This window comes from Geospiza fortis, unplaced genomic scaffold (assembly GCF_000277835.1).
Source record: "Geospiza fortis unplaced genomic scaffold, GeoFor_1.0 scaffold66, whole genome shotgun sequence".
Taxonomy (NCBI): domain Eukaryota; kingdom Metazoa; phylum Chordata; class Aves; order Passeriformes; family Thraupidae; genus Geospiza; species Geospiza fortis.
Genome location: NW_005054312.1, coordinates 1098457 through 1111340, shown reverse-complemented (window position 1 = coordinate 1111340; position 12884 = coordinate 1098457). Strand labels below are relative to the sequence as shown.

Here is a 12884-nt window from a genome sequence, read left to right as displayed (position 1 = left end):
TTTCCCTCTCAAGTATCTCATTGGGAGATATTAATTACAAGCATAAATCCACAGGGCCAAATTCAGTTATGACTGATGTTCATTTATCCACCATTTTTTCTTCTTTCTTAGCTGATTTTATCTCTTTTTTCTCAGTCCTCTGTCAGTGTGTCCCCCATTCCTTTTCCCCCATGGTCAGGAAGATTATTCTTTCTAAATAGAAAAAAAAAATACAAGATTAACTCTTTGCTTATGTGAGTAATCAAAAGATGTGGGCTTGTTTTGTTGTTGAAAACAACCAAGTCACCTTGTAGGCCCAAAGCCAGGTTTTGGCAGAGAGCAGGAGCATGCTGTGATGCCACATCCTGCTGAGACGCAGCTGCAGCATCAGCCCTGCAGTATGCTCTCACCTCTGTGGAAATCCCTGGTTCAATTTAGCACAGCCTTATCCTTCCAGGCTCTGGGGAGGAGAGAGGGGCATAGATCTGTTTCTGGAGAAGTTCCCAGAAGGCGGCCATTCAGGAGTATCTGCTTTCCATGGATGGGCTGGGGGAACTGCTGGCTCAGAGGATGCTTTGGTGCTGTCAGGCTTAGTGCTGCCTCCATTAATCTTCACCCAGGTCCTTTCTCTGGGCATGATTCCCTCCTGCCCAGGCTGACTGGTCTCTATCCTCACCTGCCAGCACCCTCCCCCTGCCTCAGTGGCACTGGCATTTGGAGCATGTCCTGGCTATCCTTTTCCCTCTTTCACTTCTTCCCACCTTCTGTGTTTCCTCCTCATTTCTCTAATTCCATTCAGGCCACATCGTTGCTACCCTCTGTTTTCTCTCATTCTTTCATTTTAGACATGATAGCATTTTCCTTCAGGAAATTTGCAGCTCTTGAGGTCAGCCACCAAGGACAAACACGTGGGATTTAAAAGGACAGGAAATGCTTTTGACATGATTTCCCCAAAGGAGAATTTTAATGCTTTTGAAACTGGGGAACACAGGTACCTGTCTGTGAACCTGGCACAGACAGTCAAGCTTGGCCCCAAACTGTCCACAAAACAAACAGAATAAACTCATGCTGTGGCAGCATATTTTCTGCTTATACAGCTCATGCTGGAGTTTTCAAGGAGACTGAAGAATAAAGTCTGACAGAAGAGGAAAAAGGCCTTTTGTCAATAGAAACATATGAAGAAATAGCAGGGATAATTCAAAATTATAGATCAAATGTTTAAAGAATGTGACTCCAAGATAATCTGGCATATTTCCTTTAGACATCACAGGCTATTTCTTCCCCTTCTATTGATGTCAGTTTGGCAACTTTCAGTTCAAATTTATTGTGCTGGTCGAAATCAGCAGGGGGAAAAAACAAGGGTTTTTTCAGTGTCACTGTAACCATTTGCATGCCGTGAGCACTACTGAGGCAGCTAGAACAGGAGGTGCTTCAAGCCCACACTGCTACACAGCTGCTTCTGGAGTAAAATTAGGCTACTGCTGAAGGTCACACATAGCAATCTAGGTGATAATGTGCTCTACTGAAGCTTTGGGAGGTTTTCTCTTAGTATTGTATGCAGAGCTACTCATGGAATTATTCCTGGCGGTGAACACTGGAAATGTGAGGAGCACCTCAGTGTCCACATAATGCTTACAGCCTTGTTTTTGTGATTGCCACTTAGCTTTGTGAAAACAGTTGTCTTGTATAAGTTAATGGGGTATTTAGCTATTAGACTGGCAGAGTTCTGCAGGAATAATTACCAGATTTGACACTGTTCACTGGAATTAGGCATAAAACCACTGCTGGTAGCATTTACAGTTGGCACAAACATTTGCAGGCAGGTCTATAATGATGAGATAAGCACAATTCTGTTTAGAGATCTCCTTAATTTGATAATTTAGTTACTCAATCCAAAGCCAAATCTGAAGTTACACATTTCAGGGTGGAGAGCATAGCCAACCTTTCAGCTGTCCTAAAAAAGAGTGACTCAAAAACACCTGGGAGCCCAGTGAGTGAGAGGTTGAGCGTGAACTTCTGGGATCTTGTTGGGCAGAAATATCTTAATGCAACCCTTGAAGACAGTAAAAAGGGGGAATGAGTGGGAGTGGAAGGTGATTTTATTTCTTGGTATGATGCCAGTGAAATAAGTGCTGAAGTCCTGTATTTACTTGCAAGGTATAGACTTAAGAAGAATCTCAAGGTGAAGAGAGAGCAGAGCTGAAGAGAGAGCAGAGCACTAGAAAGAGGTAGAACAGTGAAGTGAAGGACTTGAAGACTTTGGCTCCTTTAAATTGTCAAAAATAAAGCTGAGAGATGTCATAATTAGACTGGAGAAGTCTCTTCTGGGTGAGAAGGCAGTCATATAAAAAAAGTCTTTCATCACTTGGAGAATGGGCATCCTCCTGCCATGAGTGGGGGCTGAAGCCAGACAAAATTACAAAGACAATAGAAGTTCATCGCCAGAACAAATTTCAAAAGGAATGGCAGGTTCTTCATTTCTTTTAGGCTATCAGCTGAAACAGAGTTTATTTATGGAAGATGAGCTTTTACCAGCCACTGGTTTCTGGGCTGTCCATAGGATGGCAAAGTGAAATTGCGTTGCCTGTGAGACACAGGAGATATGAGGAGAAGGCATAGTGTCTTCCAGTCTTAAAGTGTAGATATAAATTGGGTTGTAATATAAGCTGAATCTTCCTGACCCAGCATAACCTTGCAAAGTTGGTAGGATAAATTTCTGTGACTACCTGTAAGGGCTGAAGAACTGTCTGGTTGTTTATTCTCAAATAAGAATCCCTGCCACCAGTGGATGGCTGGTGGCTGAGTCCTGCTCAGTCCACACTTGTATACAGAGGCCAGGAAAAGCAGCAAGCCAACACTGGTAAACAGAGGCACCAGAGTTTCAGGTTAGGCATTCAAAAACCTGGGCTGGTGGAATCAGTCTGGGCTTCTTTGAATGTGGCCCTTCCTCCTCCTGCTATGTGGGGAGCTCCTTTAGAGGAACAGGGATAGCCAGACCGCTTTGGCTTCTGCCTGAGGAATTAATTTGTTCTATGTAGCCATCAAGAGAAAGGGGACCTAGAGTCATAAGCACAATTTGCTTTTCCAGAAATGCGTTGTTCTCATTCTTTAGCATCAGTGTTACATTTTGAAGATACCTTTTAAGGAAAAATCGGGGTTTGAGGGAAAGTAATTTTTTTTTCATTCTTTGCCACCCCCAGTGCAGTCACTTTCAGGCTCAGTTAGGGTGGTTACCAGGTACAACTTACCTACCAGTGTCTTAAATCTGGTCACTTGTGAGGAATCAGGGGATGGGTCAGAGCGCCAAAACCCTGACCACCAGGCCTTTGTTCCTGGCCACCAGAGCACGTTCGGCTCCAAATGTTAAGCAGGGGATGTGCCAGGCTGTGCACACCCCCTTGACTCTCTCTCTCCACCTCTTTACTCTAGGCGAGATTAACAGCCCAAATCTGCACTCTCCTATAGCACAGAGCACGTTTGAATGGTTTTAATAATGGTTGCTGCAGCCAGAACCTGACCTGCCTGCTGTTGAGCCAGGAGGAGCTGGGTGGGTATGCCTGTGCAAAGGAGGCTTCACCTCAGCCCTTGCAAATGTGCTTTTGATCTTGGGCATCTGCCATCAGAGGGTGCCTTTGAAGGCAATTGCCCTTTCAGCCACTGCCTGGGTGTTTTATCATTTGCAAGATGAGTTTGTTAAAGAAGAAATAATTGAAATGTTGCCAGCCTGGAAACTCCTGTCTCCTACAGGTGTCGGTTGAAATTCCAGTTCTCCATCAACAGTTAGGGATTTCCAGACTATTTTCCAGTGACTACGGCCACAAATTAAATAGCATCTATCATTTTAGTGTCTCAGAGTGCTCCACACCACCAGAGAGCAAACAAACCATATGGAGCTGACTGAGCAATACGCAGCCTTTGCTCTGTCTGAGCTTTCTAGAAATGATGGGCCAAAGAAATCAAGCACAGAAGCAGCACTGTGGGGCTGACTGACTGCCTGGGGGTAGGGACAGCTCAGGGCAGGCTATCCCTAAGCCTTGTCACTCTCCACAAGGTTCACGACACAGACACCCACAGCCCTCCCCACTCATGCCACCTCTCACTCATGGCATTTTCCTCATTCATGCTGATATCTACTAAAGAATTTGGAAAATATTTTTGGTTACTGCTTTTAAGTGTGGAAGAATTAAGTGAATTTTGGCATGTGATTATGGATAGTTTCAGTAAGAGTTACCCAGAGTTTCCAATCCAGTCAGGTGCAATGAGAAGGAGGCCTCTGAAAGCAGTTCAGCAGCATGCCAGAGACTAGCAAGATGTTATTAACAGCATGTGTATTTAACACAGCTTGAAATTCATAAACAGTGATACTGACAGCTCAGCTGTGGTGCTTCATGGCATTCCGTTCATAATAGGGGATTTTTACCATTTGTACTGTCATCAGAGTTGGTTGGGACCTTTTGGGTGAAACGTTTGATTTGAAAAATCCATTCCTCTTTGCAATATGTGGTTGTAGAATCACAGAACAGTTTGTGTTGGAAGTGACCTTCAAAGCTCCTGTCGTTCCAGCTCCCTTCCATGGGCAGGGACATGCTGCACTAGACCAGGTTGCTCAAAACCTGTCCAACCTGGACTTGAACACTTCCAGTGATGGGGCATCCACAACTTCTCTGGGCAACTTGTGCCTCATTTAATCTGTCAGGATGTTTCTCAGGTCAATGCTGGAAGCAAAGCTCAAAGCAAAGCCCACCATAAGCAGGAGAGGGAGGACATCTCTCTTGGTTTGGGTTGGAGAACCAAAGTGCCTGATAAGTGAACCTCCTTCTATTCTACTCTCTGTTTGGCTCTGGCTTTCTGCCAGGCTCTCTGTCTTTTCTTTCTTCATTTATTTCTTTGAGTTATGTTTCTCTCTTAAGATTTTCCAGGGGTCATGCTTTTATTCCACATGAAAATAACATAGATGCCACAGTATTCCTCAAAGAATGCAACTCCTGTTTGCTGGCTAGCCCGAGTTATCATGGAAATTATTGGTTTCCTTAACCATTTATTGTACTCATCCAGAAATACAAGCTTGCCCTGTTTCAATCTGAAACACTGTGTACTGAAAGGAGAAAATTCCACACAGTACCACAAACATAATTCTTGTAAGAAGGTGGTATGTTAATTAATAAAGTCTGAGAGCCACTGGTTTAACATATTAATGAATTTGTTATGCAGAGAGAGATTAAAAGATATAGTTCCTTATTAGATTTTTGAATGTCTGAAGCTTTATTGTAGTTATGTTCTATTTCGTGTCTTTCTTACAAGTTTCTGATAGTATAATTGTGTTAGATCGTTCAGCAAAGAGAAAGAGAAATAGGGGGTTGTAGGCCAGATGAACTTGGTCAGAACTTGAAACAGGCAGGACAGCAGGGGAGGTAGACCCTGGAAGAGAGATCCTTTTATAACTGAGGACCTGCAGAGACTGGGCTTTGCTTAGGAACAACAGCAGGAGCAACACAGTGGGTCAGAAAAGCCAGGTGAGGACTAGGTATGTGAATCAGATGTGGCTGTGGGCTCTATGGCTGCATATTTTCACTAATGCAAGGAGGAGAGAAGCTGCCTTTTTTGCAGGCTGCTGTGAGAATAGTGGAGAAAATCTGTCTTGGGCTGATCCAGCCCTTTCAGTGGGTTGAAGAACCATTTTGAAGTGCCTCCAGAGGATGCATACAGAAATGTCATCTTAGACCTGCCAACCTCTGAGCTACTGCCAACCCAGCTGGGTGCTGCTCTAGGCCTGGTGGAATCAGAGCGATCTCATCCCCGAAAGGGGACAAGGCATTTCATGGAGATGAGCACATTAGGAGGCATTTGCCCACTCTGATATGGCCTCTGATAGCCCTAAGCATCAGGGCTGGTTGAACCACTCCTTGGGCAGAAGCCAGCCTGTGGGTTGCAGGTTGGACCACAGAGACGTTGTTAGTCAAAGCAAGTGAGATAAAGGGAAGGTGGGATTGCAGTGCCTTTGGCAAACAGTCATGCCTAACTGGCATGGGACAGCCTTGTTGCCTGGCTGTGCCCAGGGCCAGGCTGACAGTGCTTCCAACAAGTCATAGAAAAAATGGGACTCCTGGAGCTGCATGGACGACTTAAGCACTCACGTTAAAACTGACTGCTGGACATTTTTTGGTGGGTCCACTGGCACTGTTCACTGTGTGAACCATAAGTGACTTTAAATGAGAGGTACCTGCAGAAGCCTGAATGAGAACACAAATTCATGTATCGGGATATTGTCCTTCTGCACAGTCTCAGGGCCTGGAATAGAGAGATGTCACCTCAGAAAACCTTCAAGGGAGGAAAAAAAAGGATCGAGCTTCATTACACTTTGTATTTTGCATTACTATAGAAGTTGAAATCTCCAGTTTCGTGTCAAAAAGAGACAAAGAATAAAAGTCAGTAATTTCCAGTGCGTTTCCTGTGAGTCAGGAGAGCCTGGGGCTCTGACCTGGTCCAGTGTACAGCTAGGGCAGAAGCCTACATTGGGGCAGTAACCACACTGACACTGAGCAGTGCGCATTTGATGAGAGTTTCAAGAGTTGTCACGGTGACTGCACATAGGCTGCACGTAGAGGATTCACTCCCAAAACTTCTCTAGTTACTTTTTAGGTGATTTAGGGGCTGCCTGAAGCCACCTTGTAGCTTTCCTCTAAGTTTCATGCAAAAGGCTAAGAAAAACAGCCTTATTCTTACCTATACTGGATTTTCTTCACTGCCCTACCTACAGAAGTTATGTACTCTGTACTTTATAACCCACTGAGCTTCGCTACATCTGTTTTACCTGCTGTTAAGAGAATTCAGAAGCCATAATAAAGCCCAGAATAATTATACTTTATTCTGACATATGTACAAAAGTTTTGGGATAAGAATATAAACTCTTTTACAGATTCCTTCTGGATGCATCAGGAACAATCAAGGGCCAGATTCTGCCCTAAGTCCCTGCAAGTATATACTGGTGTAACTTCTTAAAATCAGTAAAATTACTCTGCATTTATACAGTGTCAGATTAAAAGCTATGAAATAAAAACCAAACCCCATGAAATTTAGTTTTGCAGTGTTCTCAGCAAGTCATAAACCCTCTGTGGTTCCTTAGGAGTGGTTTTCTGTCTCAGGAAAAAAAAAAGAGAGAAGCAGTGTTAAATCTGACCCTATGGCCCTGCAAAGTTAGATGCTAATGCTTCCATCTTATTGAGAAGACAGCAAACTCCTCTTTTCAGTGGCACCATGCTATTATTTCCTGAGTTACAAGATTCTGCTTCTTAAACTCCTTGCTGGTTCAAGATCACTTACTGAGTCCTAACCACTATAGGTCCAAGATAAGCTTTACTTGGGGAGAAATTTGTCTGTGGAGAAAGAAAGAAAAGACATTTCCTGAACCTCGCATCTGTTGGCATCTACAGAGCAGTTTGATGCATTAGAGGTGGGCCCTTGGGAGAAGGAGTAACAGTGTGCTTCTATTTTTGCATGAAATCAGGCTCGGCAGAGGGCATGATGATGCATGAGTATCAGTGTGTATCTGCTTTCTCACTGTCATTTCCTCAGTTAGGAGAGAGGGAGAGGATGGGAGTAACCAAAGGGATGCAAACAGCCCTCCTCATTACCAGTTAGGGCAGTGGGGATCTTTCTTCCTGCACTCTCTACAGACAGACAGCTGTCAGCCAGTGGTGTAACTCATGCTGGCACTGCTCTTTGCAGGGACACACTCTGTTGGAGCTGCTTGGCTCCATTTGGCATTTTTCTTTATAGCTGAACATCACATGACAATGCAGCTGATTCACTGCACCAGGCTGGGGTAAGGACTGCAATTGTGCCCTCTCAGGGGACAAAGTGGGAGTACAGGAGTGTGAACCCAGCTCTGCTCCCAGCCCGACTTTTGGGCCTTGAAGAGGGGGGTGTGCTGTTTTAAATATTCACGCATACACCCTTAGCTTCAGCACTGAAGCTTGCAAGTATTTTAGGTCAGAGCTGGTGTAACCAGCCTGAAGCAATGCTGCATCGTGCAGTAATCTTGACAATTTTTTCAACTAAATGTGCTTGAATCTAGTCATTTTCCTGATGGCTCATCTCCAAGAAAATGGTGTCGATCATTTGGTAGGTTTCAGGGTTGGATGTGAGTCAGCTCTGAGTCAGGCAGCAGCTTTAGCTTCGTGAAGTGCTGGTCCTCCTGGGCTGGCACAACCTGTGGGGCCGCAGCTCTGCAACAGACACTGCTCCTGAGCCTCCCCAACAGCAGCATGTGGGAACCTAAGCATGGGACACTCACAAAGCAAAGGGGCAATTCCACAGCCCCACACTTTTGGCTGCTCACCTGCTCAACACTCTTGACCTCTGAAGATGGCAGGGTGTGTAAATGATGCTGGTGGCAGGCAGGGAGAAGGAGATAGGGACCTGTCTTGCTCCCCGCAGAGGTGCCCATCTGGCCAGGGTGCGAGCACAGTATGTCACTGCTGCACAAACAACTTCCCTCCCCAGAGCCAGAGGGAAGCAAGGAAAGAGCTTTGACCAGAGCCCTCTGTCCCTGGCAGGGTGTTTCTGTTTATATTGACATTTTTATTAAGTAGGGTGGTGTCCCAGTTCTCAGGGAGTCGAGAGAAAAGCCAGACACAGCCTTGATGGCAAGCAGCCACTGTGTGTGTTGTGCAAAGCAGCGTGACTGACAGGTTCCTCGCTCTCTCTTTGTCTTTCTCTCCCCTTGCACGGTGTGATTGAAGCAACGCCCCGTGAAACAGTCCCTGAGTGCTTGCATGTGCCGAGAGTCCCACTGGAAATGCCTCCTCCTCTCCATCCTCATGTATGGCTGCCTGGGTGCAGTGGCCTGGTGTCAGCTGGCCAGAGTCACCAAGCTCAGCTTTGATAGCTCCTTCAAGGGCAAGTCTATGATCTACCATGACAGCCCGTGCTCGGATGGCTATGTTTATATCCCGCTGGCCTTCCTCTCCATGCTGTACGTGGTGTACCTGGTGGAGTGCTGGCACTGCCACGTCAAGAGGGAGCTGCAATACAAGGCAGACGTGGACAGTGTGTACGAGTGCATCAACCGCATGCAGCAAGCCACTCCGTGCATCTGGTGGAAGGCCATCAGCTACCACTTTGTACGGCGAACCCGGCAGGTGACCCGGTACCGCAACGGTGATGCCTACACCACCACACAGGTCTACCACGAGAGGGTCAACACACACGTGGCTGAAGCTGAGTTTGACTACTCTCACTGTGGATACAAGGACATCTCTAAAGAGCTCCTGGGCTTGGAGAGCTATACAGCCACCAAGCTGAGGTTCACCAAGTGCTTCAGCTTTGCCAACATTGAGTCTGAGAACTCTTACCTGACTCAGAGAGCTCATTTCTTCACAGAGATTGAGGGGCTAGATGACTACATGGAGGTGAGGGAAGGCATGCAGCTCAAAAATGTGGATTTTAAAGAGCTTATGATGGCCTACGGAGACCCGGATCACCTCCCGTGGTACGTGTCCCATTATGCTTTCTGGGTGGCAGCTATCCTGATGATCTCATGGCCGCTCAGGGTACTCATAGAGTATCGGACTGCTTATGTGCATTACCACGTGGAGAAGCTGCTGGGCCTGGAGTACACGGCGCCCACAGCGGTGGAGGAGCCCCTGTACCGGTACCGCATGCCCCGGGACAGCACGCAGGACAGCACCGAGCTGGAGTGGCACATCTGCACCAACCGGCAGCTGATCCCCAGCTACTCGGAGGCCATGCTCATGGATCTGGCCAGCTCCCAGGCCTACAACAGCTACACGGTGTGTCGCTACGGCCAAACGGCCCACGGCTGTGAGCGCTGCAACCGCGCCTCCAGCACCTCCTCCATCTTCTCACGCCACGCTTTCCACAGCTGCAGCGGCAACTCCCGCCTCTCCCTCAACACCAGCCGCTTCTCCCTCTGCCGTGTCCATGGCTCCCACAGGACGGGCCTCTGGAGGAGCCGCAGCAGCAGCATTGCAGAGCGGGGCTGCCAGGATGAGCAGTGCTGCTCCTACTCCAGCCAGCTGGCTGTCAACGAGAACCCCCCCACCTACCACGATGCTCGATTCTTCCCTGTCCTGATCGTGCACAGGCCGGAGGGGCAGGACAGGCGGCATTTCTACATCAGGCGTTCCTCCTGCCTAGAAACCTCTCTGTGACAGGCCTCCGTGGTCACTTGGCTCCTCTGCTCTGGGACAGGGATTGCAGAGGTGACACCCATGGGGAGCCTGCAAGTGTCAGTCTCTACAGCAGGTCAGCAGGACAAGTTTCAGCTCTTCCCCCTCCCATTGAAAGAGGACATAGAGACTCTGACCAACACCTAACCTCATTTCCAAGATTTTCTCCCCCTCCACCTGGTCTCCCATGTCTTTCATTCCCCATTCCTCTCACTCTTTCACTCCTCACCCTTCCTCTGCTCCTTGATTCCCTGCCTCTCCTCCCATCCCACCCTCATTCTCTTCTTTGCATTTCAGTCACAGCATTTAGTTGTTGTGGCTGCTGGAGGATTTTAAGTGCTTGTGCTTTGCCAGTACATTTGCCCTCCTGGATGCTTTGCAAGGTAAGAACCTTAGATAGAGCAAGGCACAAGAAACACAGCCAGCCAGAGTCAAGTCAGAAGGAGAATTCAGATCTTCAGGTGCTGAGTCACCTCCTGCAAACCCCAAACAAGGTGCTTTCTTAAAAATTTTATTTTCCCCAGTCTTTATTTCCTCTTCTTCTGTCATTCCTTCTGTCCTTTGTTCATGCTCTTCTCCTCTCTCTTTACCCTCATCCTCCATTTTTTTCAGTTCTCTCACTTCTGCTTTACAGTTTTTCTGGGGTTTTGCCAGTGAGGATATCTTTCGGGGTGTAATTATCTTCCATTGGGCAAAAGTAAGGTTTTCATGGCACAAATGTCACTGACTGCTCACACAACCACAAATGAAGCCCCTGAGAAGTGCTGAGGACTTTCTTTCAGGAGCAGTGATGTACACCAGTATAGCAAAATGCCCTTTACTCACACTGCCCTGCCTGGTCTGCAGCAGAGACGCTGCTGCATTTCCAGCTGTAGTTTACCTTGTCCAGCTCCACCCCTGATAGCAATCATCGAGAGCCATAATGTAGATTAGTGCCCTGTTAATGCCACTATTTTTAGGACAGTAGGCCTGGTTTGTGGTTGTTTCATTCCTTCGACTTGAGTGCAGCAGCACAGGCTTGACAAGGGGAGAGGGGCTGGAGAGGGAAAGGCAAATATGGTATTAACCCTCCCACAGAGAGTCTGGAGCTGTTAGGAAGCTCTTCCACCCACAGTGTCTATTACAGCAGTTGTAGGACTGCCTACATTACCTTTCAGCTTTCTGTGTGCCCTGAGGAGGGCTTTTGGTCTGCAGCCCACTTCACCTTCCCAGGCGAGATGTGGTGCCACCCCAGCCCCAGGCAGAGAGCGCAGCTGGGAGCCAGCCCCACTGGCCACTCCTGCTGGGGCTCCAAGCTCTTCCTGCAAGGCTTCCCCTGGAGCAGGTGTAGCACCTTCCAGAATAGTGCCAGCCTCTCCAAATCCACAAGGTGTCTGGTCCTGACAGAGCGTGCCACTGCACTCTGGGCTGTGGGCTCTGCCCCCCTCGTCTGGCCCCCTCCGAGAGCCGGGGGCTGGTCCGAGAACCTTGTGGCCACACTGAGGACCCACCAGGGACCTCGCACCTGCCAGACCTCCATCCCACAAGGGATGGTTGTATGCTGAGCAAGCTCCATACCCCTTTGTCACATGGCTGGTGGAGATTATTATCCACTCTGACTCACAGGAGAATGCAATATAATCGCAATACATAGGTCACTTTCAAAACCAGTGTTGTCTCACCCTACCTTACAAGTAGGTAAGAAACTGAGCCCCCAGAGGGGCTGGCAACAAGTGCTTCCTCCCAAGTCCATTTTGTGTGTATCAACATGTAATATGAAATTTGTAAAGTCATATGTGTAGATTATATGTAACTCTGCATACTTATATGGTGATTTCTTATGGCATTGACTGTTGCACCATGTTAAATACACTTTGGTTTTGTTTGATGACTCTGTTTTGATGTGCTGTGTTTATTTCAACTCCAGAAATGGAAACATTGGAAATACCTGGTTAACCTGCTGCAAATGATGGCACCATCAGAAAGGTTTTTAAAATTCTTATGAGTTGATCTTTTTTAACGTAAATACTTCATGTGTGATTCATGTGACATTTTCATTCTGACAGCTTGGCATTTATCACAAAAGACAGATAACACATATGATGTGTTAGTTTATCACCTCTAAAAAAAATAACCATCTCAGACATGTGGAGGAACAATGTTTGGGCTTGGGGTGATGATTATGATTGAGCTGGGGCCAAACTGGATAACCTTGAAACTTAGAGAAAAATCGAAATTTAGATCCACCAATTTCCACCTAGTTTCCCTCATCTATACCATTCCACCTGCCACACCCAGGCAGAGCTGGGAGAGTTTGGGAACTAGGAAAGGATCAGGCCAGAACGCAAAGCTCAGACTCATACCCGATATCCTGGTATTCTGAAGACAAAGTAAATGCAGGTCTTTAATAGAGTTCCCTGTCCTTCTTTCTATTCACATGGAAAGTTAAAACCAGCACATATGAAAGATGTAAGAGCTGGACGAGGCTGAAACAGAGAGGCTGGAATATTTCAACACAGTTGCTTGCTGAAGAAAGTGATTGAGAGGAAGACAAGAAAGGAGAAGGGAGGAGATGGTAGAATAATATAAATTCAAAGAGAACAGAGTTCAGCTGTAGCTAAGAGAATTCCCAAATGAGCAGCATAACTCAGTTATGGTAAGCTTAGCCCAGACACAGGCAGGATGAGTTTCAGCCTTCTTGTGAGCTGCTGTTGCTGCTGCAGCCACATGTGGCTT

General features: G+C 46.9%; 1 protein-coding gene across 1 annotated transcript in view; it reads left to right on the top strand.

The window, feature by feature from the left end:
- Positions 1 to 11890, top strand: part of LOC102036462 (transmembrane protein 151B-like) — a 12574-nt gene extending 684 nt beyond the window's left edge. Inside the window, exon 2 of the mRNA XM_005419542.2 lies at positions 8721 to 11890. Coding sequence (XP_005419599.1) covers positions 8754 to 10151 — 1398 coding nt within the window. The 5' untranslated portion in view covers positions 8721 to 8753 and the 3' untranslated portion in view covers positions 10152 to 11890. The remainder of the gene's footprint in view (positions 1 to 8720) is intronic.
- The last annotated feature ends 994 nt before the right edge of the window (positions 11891 to 12884 follow it).